Source organism: Schistocerca serialis, chromosome 1 (assembly GCF_023864345.2).
Source record: "Schistocerca serialis cubense isolate TAMUIC-IGC-003099 chromosome 1, iqSchSeri2.2, whole genome shotgun sequence".
Lineage (NCBI taxonomy): Eukaryota > Metazoa > Arthropoda > Insecta > Orthoptera > Acrididae > Schistocerca > Schistocerca serialis.
The window spans coordinates 804,731,956-804,752,956 of NC_064638.1; the positions used below are offsets into that span (position 1 = coordinate 804,731,956).

At 39.0% G+C, this 21,001-nt stretch overlaps 1 protein-coding gene across 2 annotated transcripts in view; it reads right to left on the reverse strand.

Moving 5' to 3' along the window:
• The window catches only part of LOC126484010 (colorectal mutant cancer protein), a 605,708-nt gene that overhangs the window by 22,052 nt on the left and 562,655 nt on the right, over positions 1-21,001 (reverse strand). For both annotated transcript variants that reach the window (XM_050107334.1, XM_050107342.1), the window contains exons 8-10: positions 17,088-17,273; positions 13,758-14,005; positions 5,522-5,649 (exon numbers count right to left, since the gene is read on the reverse strand). In XM_050107334.1, the coding sequence (XP_049963291.1) occupies positions 5,522-5,649; positions 13,758-14,005; positions 17,088-17,273 (562 nt within the window). The remainder of the gene's footprint in view (positions 1-5,521; positions 5,650-13,757; positions 14,006-17,087; positions 17,274-21,001) is intronic.

Genomic DNA, 21,001 nt, shown 5'->3' on the forward strand with positions numbered 1-21,001 from the left:
TCTGCATCTTTCTTCCTCACATCTGCGTTTTTATTTCTCAACATAGTCATCCTAGCAATGAACACATTTCTACCAATCAGAGACCAGTTTGTTGATACCGTCACTGTACAATAATTTTCTTGACGGAGCCTCAATCAAAGCAAAGTTCTCAAAGGTGTTTTTTAAATTCCGGAAACAACTGAGAAACAGATGGGGCCAAGTCGTAACTGGATAGACGATTGATAATAGTGCGCCATTGACAGTGAATGTGTCAAATTGCTGCAGATGTTGCAGCCCCTCGTGTGTGGTCTGGCATAGTCATGCTGTAGGAGGGAGTGCTCAAAGTGTGGGCAAAATCTTTGAATTTTGAAACTCGGTTACACCACACTATTTCTCACACACTGGAAATTTGGAAACTTGTGGTAAGGTCTTATGGGACCAAACTGCTGAGGTCATCGGTCCCTAAGCTTACACCCACTATTTAATCTTACTTAAACTAACTTACACTAAGGATCTCACACACACACACACACACACACACACACACACACACACACACACACACACACACACACACACACACACACACACGCCTACGCCTGAGGAAGCACTCAAACCTCTGACGGGGGGGAGGGGGGGGGAGCCATGCGGACCATGACAGGATGCCTCAGACCCCCGTGGCTACCCCCGCACAGCAGCTCACATACTGACATAGTTACGTTACACCTCACCATGTTACACGCTACAGATCGGATCCCCCCTAGCAGCAGAGGGCTGCAACTGTGTACACATGGAGAATAAAGATGTAGAATGTTAATAACATTTGTTTTATTAAAAAAAAAGCTTTAAGAATACTCACATAAAAGATTCAGTGGCATTACACCCTTGTAAATGTAGTAAATTCAAGAATGTCGTAATGTTTATATTCTATCAGTCAGCTGAATATGTTCTGTTTTCAATCCCCCCCCCCCCCCCCCCCCCCCACCAATATAAAGTTCATAATTAGCAAGTTTTACCTTGTGTTACTGATAAGATACTTTCAGGTGTTCATGCATTTACTTCATCTGCCAAGATTATGATCTTCAGGTTCTCTTTTACATATAACTACACATTATTATCAAGTTAATATTACTATGTGTGTAGTACATGAGCAATTAATAATAATAATAATAATAATAACAATAGAAATGACGACGATATTAGATACATTAATCAATTCTGTAATGTGATTAAGGACATCTAACAAAAGTATGGTAGCAACAGAAGCAATCAAATCTGAGGAAAAAGTTTACTGGTCCAGAGAAGAGCAAGAAATAAAAGGATAACATTAGCAGATGACAGAGAGGAAAGAAAACAGTAGTACACAGACATAAGGAGAGTGTGGATAGTGTTGAAATGTGGCCAAAATATTGGTTCAATGCTGGACAGAAGGAAGACAGCTGGGATGTGCCAAGAGGGAAGATAAATCAATGTAACAGGTAAAGCTGTGATCTACTCGTGAATGCAGAGTGGTTTTTGAATTAGATAGAGGTTACTAGGTGTCTGTTCCATATCCATATGACTAAAATGAAGATGGAGATGGGGAAAGATTTAAAGTTATCCATAGGTTCAGGCAAGATGCTGGATGTATAACATCATGAATTGCAGCTATAGAATGATGATAAGTGTTTGACATGCGAGGAGAGATATTCAGGACATCAGTGACTCTGGAAACAATGAAGAAAATAGTGTGAACTTCCTTGTCACCTGTCTGGTCACATTGAGCACAGGAAAGACTGATGTGATCAAACAACCAAATGTTACAAACACATATATTAGAAGCATTTATGGATATTTTAAGACATCTGGAGTTTCCATTATTTGTGCCAAGCTGAACTAAACCACAGTAGTAAGCATTCAGCTGGACAAATGACTGTTTATTTTATTTCTTCAAATTTTTGGCTTGTATTTAGGCAAGAGAAAGATTACCTGCATATTCTATAAGTTTGTTCTTACCAGTTTTAAAGCTCACCAAAAATGATTCCAAAATATTTTACTGCTTTTAGATAGTGTAATTATATACAATCAAGGAGAAATGTTTGTTGATCAACATTCAGTGTGATACAGGGGTGACCTGTCAGTTCTAAGTAATTAAAGTCCATATTTTGAGCCCATCATGCTACTGAATAGAGATTGACATTCATGCCTGATACAGAAGCAGAAATGATGTTCTGTCTGGAACTCAGATACTAGATGTCATCAGCAGCAAAGATACCACAACACAGCACAGATGAATATCACTGAGGTGCAGTGAGGAAAGCAATAAAGCAATGAATGAATCCTGTGGGATACTCATGAGCGTATGTTTCCATGATGACTTTTCAGATGTACGAACAGCTTACTGATATCTGTTTTTAAGGTAGTTGTCAGCCACAGTGTTGCCCTGTTTGAGAAATTCAGCTGCTTTGTTTCCATAAGTAGTACACCAAAATAAAACGTCTTGCTGAAATGAAACAGTGTTACAATGTTCACTTTACATCTAATCAAGGCATGTTTGACATTGTCAGTGACTTTTATTAACATATTTGCTGTGCTGTGGTGTTTATAGAAGCCTGTCCTTCAACTTACCATAAACACCTAAAAACCATTGTCCAATGCTTTAGATATTATTAATAAGCTGATCAGTCTAAAGCTGTCATGAGATTTTGGGTATCATCATTGGATATCGGCTGAATTAAGGTTTGTTTTCATTCAGTAGAATATGTGTTGGTAATCAGAGAGAAATTGAAAATGTTTGTGAGACCTACATCTGAAGGTAAGTATTGGCCAGCAAGTTTTTATCGTAATTTTGTAGTGTCCTGATAAGAATTTTCCTTTTTATAATCACGATACTTTGTGTTTGATGATGATGTTGTGTGTATCTCTGAACTATCTTGCCATTAAATATAGCTGTTTATATTCAGAGTACATGTAATCTCAACCAAAGACCCAATTTCTGTGTAACTGAAATGTAGAACATCGTAATTTCCTGCAACATGCATCATTCCTTCTACACTGTATTTCCAGAAGCTTTCTATGGTTTACAACATAAGTGACACAGTACATTCACATACAAGTGGAAACTTGATTCATCTGATCAGATAACACTTTTCCAGTCTATTACAATTCATGTTTGTTCTTTGTTGCATCACTGTATTTGGGCAACTTTCTTGACAAGAATTTAACTCTTCACTTCATGCCCATTCTGTGTGATTTCTTTTAAAGTGCCAGTTTTGGAATGTATTTGAAAGGATTCACATTGACATCTTCCACCAACTTCTACAGGTCACTGAAGCAAGTTTCAGTGTCAAGCTGGGACATACAGACTGTTCCAGTCCACTGTATTTGTCTTCTGCCTCCAATTCTGATGTGAATTGTACCTGGACAGGGACATTTACCACAGCTTGTACATATTTATGATCATATATATGGTGATAATAATTCAAAATTTGTCACTTACTATGCAGGGCAACCTCTTACATCCTCAAAAACAACTATCCACTTTTGTCCCTTTGTCACATCAGCCTTGCCTCCACCTCCAGGTTACTCTCACTGCACCATGCCCTCACCATAGACACTTTTAGTGATAAATGTTGCTGCTGCATGTAATCAAAATAAGATCTGAAATAAAATACAGTATTTCTTGTCTCTCTGAGAAATGCGTGAAATAAACCATCAATTTTCTGCAGCAAACAGGTTATGTACATTGTTGATGTAAATAAACACACTATTTTGGATGGAGTTTTCTTCCTTCTTGCATCATGGCAAAGTTGTCATGAAGAAACTCTTGTGCCATTATTACTATGTATGAAATTGTGCTAGAACATTTGTGCAAGAGCCAGTTACCAAAAGAAAATATCTAGAGTGACCATCCAGCACAAACTTAGATTCTAATTTTTACATTATTTTACACTTTAAAGGCAATCTGTATAATGTCTCCTTTGTAATTTGGTACCAAATTGTTGCAACTACTCATAACTATGGATTAATATGCAAATTGACTGTTTCAATTAAAACAGCATGAGAATTAAAAGAATATTTAATTTACTTCGAAGAAAAAAATAAAAGTGACTTTTCTGTAATTCAATCAGAAGTTGGAATTTCTTACAAAAGTCTAGCACTGTAACTCAATCCAAGTGCAGCACTCAAGAGTCAATCACCATTTCTAGTTCTACAGAAAGAGAACTTACAGAATAAAACTAAATTTATGGAAAATTTACAAATCTAGAAATTATGCCAATGCACTTCATTGCCGACAAAATCTTACTTTCAAACGAGGCAGAAATTCTGGACTTCAGCTGTGGGAACCTGACTCAAATATATGGTAAGAATTTAAGTTTAGAAACAATGCTATAAGAATTGCTTCAGAACATACACCCACAATTTGCTTCCTTTATTAATGATATAAGAATATAATGCCATTTAATTCAAAAACTAAATGAATAAATTCATCATTACACTATGCTATGCAGTGGAACAAAAGTAACGAAATATATGAACAAATAATTTGTCACATGAGGTTGTACCATTACATATATTGAGCAGAGACAAGAAATAAAGAAGAATAAGTGAAAATAACTGCACCAGTTTAAGTTAGTGAAAATTTGATATTCTGTAAAGAAGGTGGTGTACTGAACCAGCTACAAGTACCTAGAATAGTAAATGATGAACATTGTAGAAGTAGCATACTAAGGTAGCTAAAAGTAACTAGAACATAAATCACATAAATATGGGATTTAAACAAACGAAGTGTATGTACAGGTTGGAAATCAGTATGATAATGTCCACAACATAGCAGTTGAACAAAGTCTATGAAAATATGGTGGGCAGACAAAACTTGTCTCAGTAAAAGTAGCTGATAGTCATGCAGAAGACAGCTTAGTAGAATATATCTGGTTGACCATACAGCTGTTCCCAGTTGCTGGAGTTTCAGATGGCATCTTACACAAAATATTTAAGTTTTTCCAGATAAAATCTGATCACAGCTAGGTGAATTTACACTTAGAGAACTGCACAGCTCATGGTGTTGCATATTAGCTAGTATGCATTGACCATCAGAGCTGCTACACAAAATGGGCACAGCAGATCAGAGAAGGGCAAATGGCTAACTGTTGCTACTGCCTTATCCGTAGTTGCAACCACCAGCACTGAGCAGTTAATGCATGCCTTTATATTATCATTGGATCTGTCTTGATCTGTGTTTGGCAAATTTTTGTGAATTTGATTTAAATTACTTAGGCCAAAGAGTCATTACATTGTCTCAACATTAATCTACAGGCTCAGCCTATTTCCAAGCCTTCATCAATTAATTATTATGTAGTTTCAAAAATGTTGGATGGCTGATTCTTTTGTAAAGTATCCTTATTATTAAGATTTATTGATAATTGGTGCAATTATGATCCTTTAATAATTTTCCCCTATTGCCTCATGCAATTATGAAAGTTTTAAATCATTATTATCCTTTTGTTACAACTAAGTATAACCATTTACTGGAGATATAATATTATAACATAAATAATTTTACCTTTTCCTGCAAATTTTCCAATACCAGCTGCTCTACAATTTGCAAGGAGCAACCCGAGTTCACTTTCCAACAGTGCAACCAAAACATCATAAGCTTCAATTGCTCGGTCACTATATCCTAATGCTAACCTGAAATTAAAAAATAATTGTTCACAAATACACCATGAATGCCATGAATAATCATGAGAGCTGTTCTGACTGAATACAAAAACCTAGATATCATTTTAGTCAATTACAGATCTGTATCACAATTCCAGAGTTATATTTGATCTGTGATCCAAACATAAAAATTAAATGGCAAAACATCTGTGGGCTATGATAGCATTAAAAAAGCATTTAAACAAATATGAGTAAGTATAGACAAGAAGCTGCTACGTAGAGATGAGAACTGAATAAAGTGAGTGTAATTTTATACCACAATGTAAGAAATACTATGATCATAATACTTCAACATCAAGAAGAGAAAAATAAAGATTTTTTTTAAAGCCAGAATCTTGTATTCCTTTTATAGTTCCTATCAACATATTTGCTTCCTGCTTTTGTTCTACTTACTTCCTTAATTCTTTTAACAGTTGCAGACATGCTCGCTATTGTTGTCTTGAGTGGTGAGTTGTTACTGGCTACCTGTATGTAATGCAGTGTGTTTGCACTGCCACCAGGTATTGAAGTACAGGAGTGATCTGCCCCAGTCTGTGCTGAATACATAAATGTGTAACATTGGCAGTGATAACTCTTAGTGACCAAGTTTTGTCACTGCCAAGACCAACTAAACATAATGACTGTAAATATTTATTTGTTTAATTCATTTATGTTCTGTTGGTTTTTAATACAAGAGAATTGCTTCGATATGGAATGAGTCATAATTATAGATGAGAACAGCCCTTGCAGATGTTAAAAAGATACAAATTGTATAGGAACAAAATATGCTAATAATTACAGGCTTAAGTATTTCATGCAATGAAACAAAGGTATAAACTAATAAAATTATAATTATTCTACATTTCAGGCTACAAATCTGATAGAGCTAAGTACATCATTAGCCTGAGCAAAAATTTCCTTGCTGACTTAGGTTATCACATTCAGTTACAAAGTGGTAATAGCAAATATTACAAGTACAATGTGTCATATCTAAATCACAATGTAGAAATGTTACATTAAATTATTCATCAAGAGACTAAAAAGAGTTTTTCAGAAGATATTCCTTCAATTTACTCTTGAACTGTGGCATTGCACTAGTAAGATTTTCTGTGTCTGGGGGGAGTGCATTAAACACATTTGTATTTGAGCAGTGCACCCCTTTTGTACTAGATTAAAGTTTTTTCTATCAACATGCAAGTCATGTTTTGATCTAGTGTCGCCATCATGGTCGGTAATACTGGTTTTGTGCATGGGGAGGTCCTTAATTAAAAAGAATATAAGGGATAGTATATGTTGTGAGGTCATTGTAAATATTTTATGTATTTTAAAAGATTTCTGCATGAATGATTTCTGTTAACTCCTCTTACAATTTGGATTGCTCTTTTTTGAGTGACAAATACTTTATATGCCATTTGTTGCTTACCCCAAAATATTAAGCCATAGGACCACAATAAAAGAAAATAACCAAAATATGAAGGGTTAACAGCATCAGTATTAGCAGTTGCTGCTATAATACATAGAGCATAAGCTGCTGAACTAAGTCTTTTTCTCAAGTCCGGACTATGGCACGACCTTTTGTGGAGGCCTAAAATTTTTGAAGAATGAACTTTATGTATATCTGGATCATTACAGCTTAGACTTACTCGTACATCCTCCTGAACTTTCTGAGACCCACATAAATGAAAAGCCAGGCCATTGCAGCTGAACCAATTTTGGAGATCATGGAACACAAAGTTGGCAGATGTTGCAATGTCATTGTCATGTGTTTTTTCAACTAAAAGATAAGTATTGTCTGCAAAGAGAGTAAATTTGCTAGAAGCTTTTTTAAAAAGTGAAAGGTCACTAACAAAAATAAGAAAGAGCATAGAGCCATGCACATAACTTTGCGGCTCTCCTGTACTCACTGTTCCCCTACCAGATGAAGGTATTGTGCCATCTTCACGATTCAGCGATACAAACATTACTCAGTTTGTTAATTTCTGACTTTGAAGCTATGACACAAACTGAATACCATAAAGGTAAGACCATAAAGATATTAAACTGTTTCTCTTTCAAGTACGAATTATGTGTTTGATGAATTTCATTATGATTTTAGAAAGCCATCGTGAAAGGGATGTCTCACTTGTGATTCATTTCAGTTCTTTGTAGTTCCTTCCTTGCTACCTGATCATTACCTGTGCTGTTGCCTAAGCATTTCTCATTGCACTAACTCAAGAAATCCTTTAATACTTATGCAGATTGTTTTTGGAATGCTCCTCACACATTGCCCTTTGTTGGGCAACATTATCTAGCTCATGTGGTATGTGGACTACCCTTCCAGTAATAACACTTTTGTGACCTGATACTGAAGTGTATAATAAAAAAATCAAACTTACAATTTTATAAACAGAACCTTAATGTTGGTGAAGACAGACAGAAAATAGAAAATGTAATGGAAAGGTGAAAGAGTGAAAGGCATGGATAGTTCCAAAAACAAGTTCTGGTATCCCAGCCCAATGAACTTGAAAGCCCAACAGAACACAGGGGCATACATGACAGCTGCTAGATGGCACTCCTAATATTTGCAAGCATTGCTGTTGCCGCCTCAGCATTTTGCATGGGCCATGTTCCCCTCCCCCATGCCAGCCTGTCAACCCCTGCACTGTAAAGCTAGAAGCACAGGGATCTGGACCTCAGTCATGTACTAACTGCACTCTTGTATTGTTTGTTGTACTCATTGTTGTTTGGTTCCTGATACTACTACGCCTGGGCTCTTGATTTGGTTCACTCTCCGGACTTGTCATTCTGCCACATTGTCTTCATCTGTCATCTTTCTGCGTTTTTCAGTGACTCACCATTGACATCCTCGGCCAGTCGTCCAGTGTCTCCTGGTTTGTCCATTTCTGAGTACTAAAACAGGCGATGAGGAAAAAGGTTAACAATGTCTTATGGATGTGAATCTTGTGCAGCTACAGCTACTCCTGCAGCAGCAATTGCTAGACTACTTCCAACAGTAGCTGCAGCAGCAAACCGACTTGTTACATCAGGAAATTCAGCTTTTGTCATGTTTGCAGGTTATGGGCTCACAACCTGGCTGTGGTTGCTTCCCAGGAGGAGCCCCGCCCACCCACATTTTCTTTTAATGATGCCAAAGAAGACTGGGACACTTATTTGCAGCAGCTGAAACAGCACTTCGCCACTTTTCTGGTTTCTGATGACACTCTCCAATGGCTGCTCTTCCTTTCTTGGGCTACCCCATAGACTCTCAGTAAACAAGCTGGCACCATTCCCACATCTGGTTGCACTCACATCTGAGGATATGTGTTTGTTGTTGTGAGACACTTATTTATAGTGTTTCTATGTGGTCGCATCATGCCTTGAGTTCCATAAACACCACAAGCAACTGGGTCACTCATATCGCTGGTGGTTGACAGATTTGCAAGGCCTGAGTCAACATTGTGATTTCACTTGCACAAACCTGTCTTGCAGAACCTCATATGCAGATTCCTTGATTTGAGGTGTGGTAGTACAACTGGCCTCTGATCTGAAAGTATGTACAGCAGCTCTCAAGCTGTACAATCCTTTGTTTGACAATATTTTGAAAGTCATGCACTCTTTTGAGACTACACAGGCAGCAAATGAACTCCTTTGGCTCATTCCAGATATCTGCAGTTCAACTGCCACCAAGGGGACAGAATTCTCTTAAGTTCTTTTCCTGCCCACAGCATTGTGATTTGTCTCTTTTCAGCATGTCAATGGCCTTTGAGCAGCCGGTCACAACGCTTTGGCGTAAGCACAGGACTGACATCCTGGCCTGACTGTTCCACAATGAACCAATAATGTGCACTGTCTACATTTATGGGCACACTTCATCCATTGCAGAAAGCATGGGCATCTGTGAACTGTCTGCAGCTGAGCATCACAACAGCCGAACTCCACTCCATAATTGCATCAAGGGATGATGCATTAACTCCAGGCCTTCATTCTCCAGGGCAATCCTCCCACCACTAAGTTGTTTATTTATTTCATGATTACACATCAGGATGTCCCTCTCCAAGTAGACATGGGAGCAACTGTCTCCCTGGTGAGCCTCCCAACAAATGATCACATGAGTTACCCAGCACTGGCCCACCCAACCACAAATTGGTTGCATGCGATGATAGCTTAGTTCCCCTCAGAGATCAATTCACAACTACGGGAGATTGAAACAGGGTTACACAGCCGATAAAACAGTTTGTTGTCGACAGTCACTTGACTGGTAACATTTTCGGCTTGGATGGCTTCTCACTATTTGGTTTGTACATCACGGACAAAGTTCATGTCGTCTCAAACATGGTTCCCTTCCAGAAACTTGACAACTTTGTGCCTCTTTTGCATCTCTGTTCGAACTTGGCACGGATTGCGGCACCAATTTCGAGAAACATATTTCTCTACATCCAGATGCAGTGACTGATTTCTGTTCGTCAGTTCTGATTCTGGCCTTCCTATGTATGTCGTTAAGCTTGAACTAGATCACCTTCATGAAACTGAGACAATTGAACCTGTCAAAGCAAATGCTTGGGCCACACCCCTGGCAGTGGTTAAGAACCCAAATGGCTCTGTGGAGATTTTGGGCTGACAAGCAATGCTCAACATACTTGGAAACCTACCCCATACTATGTCTGGAGGACGTCTTCACTCAAAGTATGTTGGCAGCTAGGTAAACCTCACAGATGCTAAATTTATAGGTACCACTAGATGAGGAATCACAACATGTTATGGTCATCAATAAATGCTTTGGCTAGTACAAATACAAATGTTTGTCCTTAGAGATCTCTTCCACTTCAGCAATCTTCCAAAGATGCACGGAACAGTTAATTATGTGCACCCCAGATTGTACCAATTATCTGGCTGACTTAACTGTTACAGGTCCTATGTGCCAGAGCCACCTGTGCAACCTCTTTGCTACATTACATGATCCAGGGCTCAAGTGCTGCTTACACAAATGCCAGTTTTTTCAGGAGAAAGTGGAATACCTCAGACATCTACTAAACAAAGATGGGATTCAGGCCACTGACTGCAACATTTCACCTGTAGACTCTCTCCCACATCCACAAAACCTACAGGAAGCTGCAGGTCTTTTGGGTAAAGTGAATTATTATTGCAAGTTCCTCCTGCAAGTAGCACACACACTATGTACCTCCTAAACTAGTTGCAGAAGAAGGGCATTCAGTTCTGATGATCAGGCTGCCTGCGAGCATGGTTTCACGCAGTTATGCTTAGCATCCTGCCTTTTGACTTGTTCTACATCACGCCCCCATGTTTTGGCTGCTGACACTTCCCCCTGTGGCACTGGTGCAGTGCTGGCACTCCGCAACTATGATGGCACTGAGTAAACGATTGCCATAATGGCATTGAGTAACCGATTGCCTGTGTGTCCCAGACACTGACTTCACTCGAAGAAACTGTCTGTGTACCAAGAAAGAGGCTTCGGAGATCATCTTTTCAATTAAGAAATTCCATGTGTACCTCTTTGGGACCAAGTTTACGCTCGTTACTGACTGTAATGTGTTGATTGCTCTCTTTGGGCTACATGCACAGCTTCCAGGATGGACAGCTGAAAGGCTCCAATATTGGGCTCTTTGCCTTAGTTCTTATAGTGACAACATTAACTACACGCCTACTGTGCAACATGCAAACCTGGATGCACTCTGATCTACCCTGAGGACTAGACCCAGCATTTGACTAACATGAGATCTCCTGTTTCCACATTGACATAGAATGACAACATACCACGGAACGGTTTCCCTTTACTGCTACTCGCATCACAGCAGACACGTGCTGCAATCCTACCTTACAGCATGTCAAACACTATGTGCTACATGAGTGGCCTATTTATTTTTCAGAATCTGTTGGTCCAGAACTCTGGGCTTGGGCCCATCTCTCTCATAATTTACTTGTTGTCTCTGATGTTCTCCTTCTGAATGCAAAGGCAGATACCCACTGTGTTGTCATCCTGACTATCTTACGCCTTCATGTCTTGGACTCCTCCATTGTGGCTATTGGGGTGTTTCATGGATGAAAGCCATTACCAGGCAACATGCTTACTGAAAGAATACTTGGAGGCTATGGAGCAAAGATGTTCTGCATGTGCCCACCATCAGGCTGCTCCGCCTCAGTCTTTTTCCTCTCCCCATCCCCTACCCACCTCTGTCATCCTGGGACAGCATTCATCTGGACTTTGTTGGTCCCTTTCTGGGCTCTACGTAGCTCACTGTTGTGGACACTTATTCCAACTAACCGTATGTGGTTAGCATGGCGTTCACCACTACAGCAGCCACACTCAATACACTTATTCACATTCTAACCATCAAAGAGCTTCCCCACACCCTCATGTCAGACAGTGGGCTTCAATTAATGGCAACAGCCTTTGAACAGTTCTGCACCACCAATTGCTTCAAATACCCACTTAGTCCAACTTTTCACCCCTACTTCAATGAAGAAGCAGAGAATGGTGCGAACATTCAAACAACGAATTTTGAAAGTATTGGGTGTATCCATGTCTGCAGTGGCACTCACAATGTTCCTGAACACTTACAGGACCACTCCTGTCCATGACTGCACCCACCAGAGCTTCTTCATGAGTGACAGCCACATACTCTCCTCCATCTCCTGGCACCTCGGAATCCCAGACCTGACCCACTGGATGACACCTGTCGGATTCAGTAGTCTTGGCACATTCATATGGAGCAAACCCTTCATGGATGCAGGCTATGGGGGTGGCCACCCATGGGCAGCACCTTATGATGGTTGACACTCCACGGAGTTTGGAGTGCTGGCACACCAACCATCTCTGTTCCCTCCAACTGACTGCACCACCAACAATAGGTCACTTGGAGTTGGTGCATCCACCCTTACAAATCCGTAAAGTTTGTGCTGTGGAGCATTGTTGGTGGTTCCCGTGGATGCGAGTGTTGAGGTAGGGCCCTACAGCATCCCTTGGTTCAACAACCATCTCCCACACTGCTGTTTCCCAGTGCATTGCCTGACATTCTGCATTCTTTCTCCCAGCTGGCGGGACACCAACCACACCACTGGTTCATCTTCCAAACCATTGTCCAGGATGTTTCAGGCCCTAGTGCCCCTTTCAGAGGGGGGCGATCGTGGGGGGGAGGGGGGGGGGATATCTCGTATCCTGGCCTGATGAGCTTGAAAGCCTGCCAGAACACATGGACCTGAACAGCCACTAGGCGGCACTCCTAAATTTTTCAAGTGCTGCTATCACTGCCTCAGTACTATGCATAGGCCATGCCCCATGTGCCAGGCTATCGACACCCATGGCTGCACTATACAGCTAGTGGTGCAGTGCTCAGTCCTCAATCATCTTCTGACTGTGCTCTCATATTGCTTGTAGTATTCATCGTTGTTTGGTATCCCATACTGCTGCGACTAAGTTCTTGGATTGTAACTCTGCCATGTTGTCTTTGTTCTCTGTCCATCACTGTTGGTTTTTTTTTGGTGTGTTTTTCAGTGATTCACTGTCGACTTCCTCAGTTGGTCAGCCAGTGTCTCCTAGTTGTGTCTGATTCTGGTTACTATACAAGTTTTGCACATTCATGTATTTCGAAGTCATGGGTGAAGGAGAAAATTTTACTGGTGGCAGTCCAAGGGCATTAGCCTATTTTACTGTATATCATATAATATACATGTATCCTTACAGCACTTGGGCAATAGAGGTTTGAAGCAAGCTACTTTTGCTGAGGGTGTACTCAACCAATGAGCTTGTATCGTGTCTGTCAAGACTGCTCCAGTAACTTTTATTTTGGGGATTCGCAAGTTTGTTTTCAAAGAATATTAAAGTTTTAATAATCACTTTCTGGAATATGGGAAGTTGCAAGTTGATGTGAACTGCACCATCAGTGAGAACATGACAGTAACAGGTGAATTATTTGTTGAGAAACTGTAATGTTTCATTTACCTTTCATCCTTATCTCTGTTGACTCAGCGAAAATGAAAATAGTATGAAAGAATATTCAATTCATCTATTTATTTTCATCTTAAAATGAAAAATATTTTTTATGTGTTACCAATTTCAGCTCTATAATAAGGCAGCATTTCTACTTCAAAATAAATATACTAACCTGAGTGCTGTGGCATTTGACTCATATTTTCCAAGCAGCAAGCTAAGGCGGTCACACTGTGACTTGCTGTCTTCCAGGGTGAGGGCTAGGACAGTATTTTGAGCTCTAAGATGTTCTACACGACTATTCAGTCTCTCCGTTTCCACTTCAAATTGCCGCCTTACAGCTGCTTCACCATGGGTCAATTCTTGCAGATCTGCCTCTTGTAATTCACTAACTAATGTTTCTGCCACCTTGGTGCTGCATACCTGCTTACAGAAGATAAAGCTATACATGCCAAATTTTTATAGAAGAGCTTTTCTGCTATATTGAAGCTCTCTGAGGAGAATAAGATATACATTAATTAAATATGCTAAAAGACCATTATGAAGCCATAACATAAGAACTAATTATGAACTTTGTTAGATGAAATGTGAAATGCTTTTTCTTATTTCCATAGGTGGTTCCAGCCGAACAGCGTACCTCCTTTTTCTCTCACTAACTACGGCAGTTGTGCACATTTGTGATGACGTATTGTTTTCTGGCCTGAGCAAATATGTCTTCCATATTAGTAAATTTCTGTTTGAGCAACTTTGAGCTGTTTCAGGAGAAAGCATCAGGCTTTTGTTGTATGTTTAGCAGAGTACATATTTCCTAAGCTGAAATATAGATGGCATTATCAAAGGTTTCCAGTATACAGCGAATGCTTTTAAAGAAGTTTATTGTTTGCCTACAGTATCAAAGGGTTCCTGATAACTTAAGAAAAATTTCTTCTACAGACTGATGGTGTCAATAATTTTGTGCTGAGGTATGCTGCCTGTGATAGCACGAAGTGGAGAAGTGTAATTAGTGTAAGAGGGTCCAGTGCCAACAGGATAGTTTGTCACAGTAGTAAAAGATAATTACTCTGGAAATGGAGCATGGATTGACAAAAAAGAGAGGTGCTTGGCAATTTTCTGGAGCTTTTGTGGAGAAATGGAAAAGTCAGATATTACCCATTTTTTTAGGACTATGGAGGTGAAAAAGATACCAAAAGTATTACACAATTGTAGATGCAATCTCTCCCTCTAACTAAAGGATAATTTTGTGAATCACACGAGAGGTGATTGCACAGAGCAAATCAACAAGCAATCTTTATTGGAGAGCAATTAATGATCCATCAAGTTACTGTAGCCATTAAAACGAATTTAATAAAGTTAGGGTTTTGTGTGCTTGTACATACAGAAAAATTCTCATATGAAAATGCCATCAGCTCCCACCAGATGTTGCAAATGATATGCATCTACATGTAAAAACATTGACAGCGTACAGTACTTAAATTCATAAAAAAACAAAAAAACATACCACCTGAATCAAAGACCAATCATTTACAGTCAATCTTCTAAGGCGCATTCCATGATCATTTGCTTTCCAATAAGAATACAAGTATATAAATTTTGTGACTGCTTTCACATTCTTTCTCCAAACAGAAACAGTTTTAACAAGTAGTGTGAGTAGAAATCATGTTCACGAAAACTGACTGTGTTCTGAACATAGGCTTTATACCACTAGTCTATTACCTCTGTTACCAGGAGTATTTCTCCTCAACTATATCTCCAACTGATCTAAACCACTAAATCTCTCATTTCTCAGAAACCATTTGGTTGTGGATATAAAATATATCAACAAAATTCACTAATTTCTGAGTGTTCTAACGACTTCACCTTGTCTGAAACTGATCCTGGGTCATGGCTTCGACATTAACTTTTTGGAAACACAAGTCCGGTGATCTGAATCCTTTAACAAAATTCGATTCTGCCTGGCAGACAACTTGTACGCCATTCATCAAAGTATACTGATTGCAGCGTCAGTCTCTCCTCATGGGATCACTGTGCGATAGTGTTATGTACTTGGAGAAACTATCAGCATCGTTTGTCATCTGTCATAATTAAAATGAGTGGTATTTTTCTAAAGTACAAAATTCTGACTAGTGAACTTCTCATCCTCAGGCACAGTCCCAAACAATAACATGGTTCTTTTTTCTTGTGAGGTGTTTAGCAGAAAATTAAAAAAAAAAAAGGGTAGTACATGGATAATGCGCCAAGTTGTCTGGGATGCCTTATGAAATGGAAATAAGTGAAATAAAGAAAAAAAAACCAATACGTCTGTAATGAGTACAAAGCCCAAGCCTACTTTATCTCGTACGATCAGTGGCCAATAAAGATTCTTGATTATCTTTGATTTTCCATATTGTCAATTGCACTTGTTATACCCTGGGAAAAGCATCCTATAATTATAAAGAAATGAAACAAATCATACCAAAACGTTTACATCTTTACTTCTGAAACCACTGTTAAGAGTGTCATAGAAAGTAATCATTACAGTAGCACCATTACTGGATTCCATTTGTGAAGAGTCAGAGACTGATTATACATGTTCATTCTGTTTGATCATATTTTATCTGCATTATCACTACACAAATGTAATGCACATCTTCAAATTATTTTCAGATATTACTTAGTAGACGGACTCAGATTTTCACAGAAAATAAATAATGATTTCTGCATCACAAACAGGTAACTATTTGCAACAGAAAATCTATATCGTAACTGAATAACTTGTCAGGGTTGGGGTTCATAGTCATGTAAAATTCTGTAAATGGCACCTCAGTCACCTTCAACTGTAAAAGTTATTTAATCATACTATTCTAAGTTTGGCCATGTGCCAACTATCGGCAACTATCAAGTAGTACAAATGTGCTTTTGCATATTATAAAAACACTTTTCACATGTTTCTCCTTTATAAAGAGGAATTTTAAACGTCTTGTTATGAATTGCACTGTGTTTGTTGTTTCCCAACTTTCCAATATTGGTGCTATCAAAGAGTCAGTGATGGTAAGCACTATTGGATGACATTTATCTTGGCCTTAAGGTCAGCTCTTCTCTTGGTCAGGACAAGTTCTGCAACATAAGGAACTATTGTCATGTATGTGACTGCTGGTGTACACAGCTGATGAAAAGCTCTCAAGTTTCCAGCCAGGTGGCAGTATTATACAACTGCAATGTTTCAACGAGTGACATACTCATCATCTTCTAGCAAACTATTGTTTTGTCTGTCACAACTTAAATCCTTATTGGATTAAGATGATAAATCTAAAGCAATACATATGGATGAAGTTAGATATGAATGTAAGCCAAAAGAAACAAAAGAGAAACAAAGTGGACTCTATACCAAATGGTTAAAAATGCCCCTACTCTTCTGCATAAATACTATGTTTTCAGTGAAAGTACACATTTAACACAGCATTATGCAACATAAATGACAAAGCACTGCTAAAGTTAGTATAAAATGTGTAGTCACAAATTAACATACCCCAAGTGAAGCCAACTGAGAACCAGTGATGTGATGGTCCATCTTGCGAAGAACCACACGCTCAGCTACCTTGCAGACAGGGGTATCATCTTGTGGGACAACTGACAGGTTATTTGGTGTACATGCTGTTGGGGAGGATGATAAACACCTGTGCTCAGGTGATCCTTTGGGTTCCATCTCACGCACCTGCAGGATTTCATGTAAATAAAAAAAAAAAAAATAACGATCACTGATAAAGCTTGCAATCATTAACAAACATTCTCTCTCTCTCTCTCTCTCTCTCTCTCTCTCTCTCTCTCTCTCTCTCTCTCTCGGCCAGCTTAATATTTAAGAATGGAAAATGTCAAAGCACCTTTAAAACTACTAAAAATAATGTAATCTTCCAAGCTTAAAAAATTTCATTTGCTAATGGGATGTGGTGCTATCACTCTAAAATCTCAAAATTATGGAACCTAAAAACTTTTTTTTTCTTAAATGGATTATGCAGCAGCTATTTAAAGATGAAGAGGCTTGCACAGGATACAGCACCATGGAGATTTGCATGAAACCAGTCTTGGAGCTGATGACAACAAAAACAACTACAACAACAACAAATGGACTTCATGAGAAGAGGAGGTCATTATACACTATTTCCTCTAAAAAACATGTGATTCTGTTCTTTTAATGATTGTATATGCTTAATGCCTATCAACATGTACTGTACACTCTAATTCCATTTTTCTTAATTTATAACAGCTTGCATGTAATAGGCACCTACAAAGCGACGGATATCATGAAGAGCAACAGACACAACTGCTTTTCTAGAAAACAGTTGTTATAAAAGATATTTCTTTGTGTCAAACAATGGAAAATCCAGGATGGAATGTAACAATATTATGAGAAGGAAAGTTGCTACTCAACATATAGTGGAGATGCTGAGTCACAGATAGGCACGAAAAAAGACTCTCACTAATATAGCTTTCGACCATTAAGGCCTCCTTCAATACACACACACACACACACACACACATTTTATATATATACACACACAAAATTCAAGCTTTCGCAACCAACGGTTGCTTCATCAGGAAAGAGGGAAGGAGAGGGAAAGACGAAAGGATGTAGGTTTTAAGGGAGAGGGTAAGGAGTCATTCCAATCCTGGGAGTGGAAAGACTTACCTTAGGGAGAAAAAAGGACAGGTATATACTCGTATATACACACATATCCATCCGCACATACACAGTCACAAGCAGACATTTGTAAACGCCATTTGGCGTCTGTATATGTGTGGATGGATATGTGTGTGTGTGTGAGAAACCACACTACCGAAAGCTATAATTGTGAGGGTCTTTTTGTCTTTTTGTTGTGCCTATCTGCGACTCAGCTTCTCTGCTATATGCTCAGTAGCAACTTTCCTTCTCATAATATTGTTACATTTCTTTGTGTAAATTTTACACTGGCAGTAATATTTAAAGAATGTATTATTCACAAAAATTAGCTGCTGATTCATCTTACTTGTTTTCCTACCAGCTTCATTTCCAAAGAAAGCGTCAGTTCTATAAATTAAAAGAGAATCAGCAAACTTGTCTAACATCCTCTTTTTACTGTTCTGTAAGATACTGCACCAGCCCCAATGTGTATTCTTTCTTAGGCATGCAATGAGTTAATTGACATTCATAAGCAGCTGGAAATTGCCATGACTACAGTCAAGCAATTGGAAGCGTCTGTGAAATATGTTGGGAGGGCTGCCAAAGAGGCATGTACCAGTGATACCAAAGGTACCTCAAGTGCTATCCTCTACTGTGGATACTGTCTCTCCTGCAGGAAATACAGGATCTATCGCTACTCGCTAATTTGACTATGTGTGGCATGTCAATGGCAGGTCCATGCACCCTGTGTATGAGAGACACGAACGACGGAAAACTCAAGGTGTTCCACCCATCCCCCTAACCAGCAAGAATGAGGGGCTGTCTTCCAATGAAACCAAAACTGAGCAGTGAGCCTCACTTCACCTTTTTGAAATGTGCTGTGTCCTTTGTCAAGAGGAGGCAAAATGCAAAAGTGTCAGGGGTTTATAATCATCAGTAATTCAAACAGATGGTGGCCTTATGAGGGCCTCATTCAACATGTTGAAGAGGGAATTCCAGCAGCCATTAAGGGAACAGGGTGTAACCAATTGCAGTATGTGATGTGTATTAGGACAAACAATGTTATCTGAGCTCCAATTTGGATCACTCCAATGACTGTCAGAGAACGTGGATAATACTGGTGTCCCTCAAGGAGTTTTAATGAAGCTCACAATCTGTAGCTTTGCTCCAAGAACAGATTGTTGGCCCTCATTCAGAGTCAAGTGAAAGGCTCGATTCAGAGAACGTGAAGAGTATGTGACAAACTAGGCTGTGGCTTCCTAGACTTGTGCCATAGAGTTGTGAACTGGGAGGTCCCTCTAAATGGGTCAGGTGTGCACTACACATCAGAGGTGGCTACCCAGGTAGCTGACTGTGTATGGTGTGCGCACATGGATTTTCTAGCTTAGTCAAGTCTCCATCCAGTCCAGATAATGATAGAAGTAGGAGACCTGGAAGTATCAGTATAAGACCCAAAGAAATGCCACCCCCCTCCCTCTCCCACAGGTGTGAGTGCTAAAATCCTGATGGTTAACTGTTGAAGCATTTGCAACAAAGTATCAGAGTTTAAAGTATTCCTAAAAACAGTGAAGCTAACAGCAATGAGATTGTTGGGGAAAACTTTAGCATATATTAAAAGAGTAGGAGAATGGGAAATTGACATGGCGTATTTGCTGCGGCAGACAAAAACTCAGATCCAGTCAGACAGAAACTGAAGCTGCATGCAAAACGCAAGACTCAGTATCAGAGTGGGCATAGAACTGTAACTGAATCCTTCTCCTGACCATCAGACTCAGCTTATGATGTAATCAGAAACCTTAGAGAAAAGCTCAATTTACTTTTCCATCACCTGGCAAACAACAGGGATAGCAACAGTTTGTTAGAGGTGGATGTGGCAAGATATTACTAAATGTCTTCTCTGAACGCAACCTAGAACAGACAATAAATATGTTAGATCCAATTGCAACTAACAGACAAGACCTCTTAGAGGATGTTCACATTGAAATTGGTATCAACAGTTGTATGGCATTTGTAGCAACAATGATTACAAAATTTCCAAGGGCAATCAAAACACATAGAATGATTTATATAGTCAGTAAACTACATAAAGATGCAATAGTGTCATATCTCAATGAGAAATCTGAAACTTTTATCTCAGGATAGGAGCTTGTAGAGGAACTTCAAGGCAAGTTTAAAAGAACAGTTGACCATGCACTGGATACATATGCAACCAGTAGAACAATACACAATAAGAACTCTACATGGTATATGCTCACTGTAAAGAAACTTCTAAGGAAACAGAGATCACTGCATAACAGATGTAAGACAAAACCATTCGGTTAAAGTCAGAGAAATGCCGAATAAAATGTGTTTGACAGTCAAGAGAGCAATGCATTAAGCCTTCAGTGATTACATAGCAAATATTACTGTATGATCTTTTCACAAACTTAAAAAAATTCTAGTCAGTGTAAAGGCTGTTAGTGGTACCAAAGTTAGTGTCCATTCACAGACGGATGAAACAGGGACTGAAATTGAGGTTAGCAGAGCAAAAGGAGAAATGCTTAACTCCATTTTCAAATGTTCATTGTTCCTTTACAAAGGATAACCCAGGACAAATGGTCCAATTTAATCCTTGTACCACTGAAAAGATGAATGAAATAGGTAAGTGGTATTGAGAAACAATTGGAAACTACACGGCCCAATGGAATCCCTGTTTTAAAAAAAATCCAGTCATTGGAAGAAGCCTTAAGTCATATCCATCTACAAGTAGGGTAGCTGATTATCCCTGCCATTGATTTGCTGTAGAA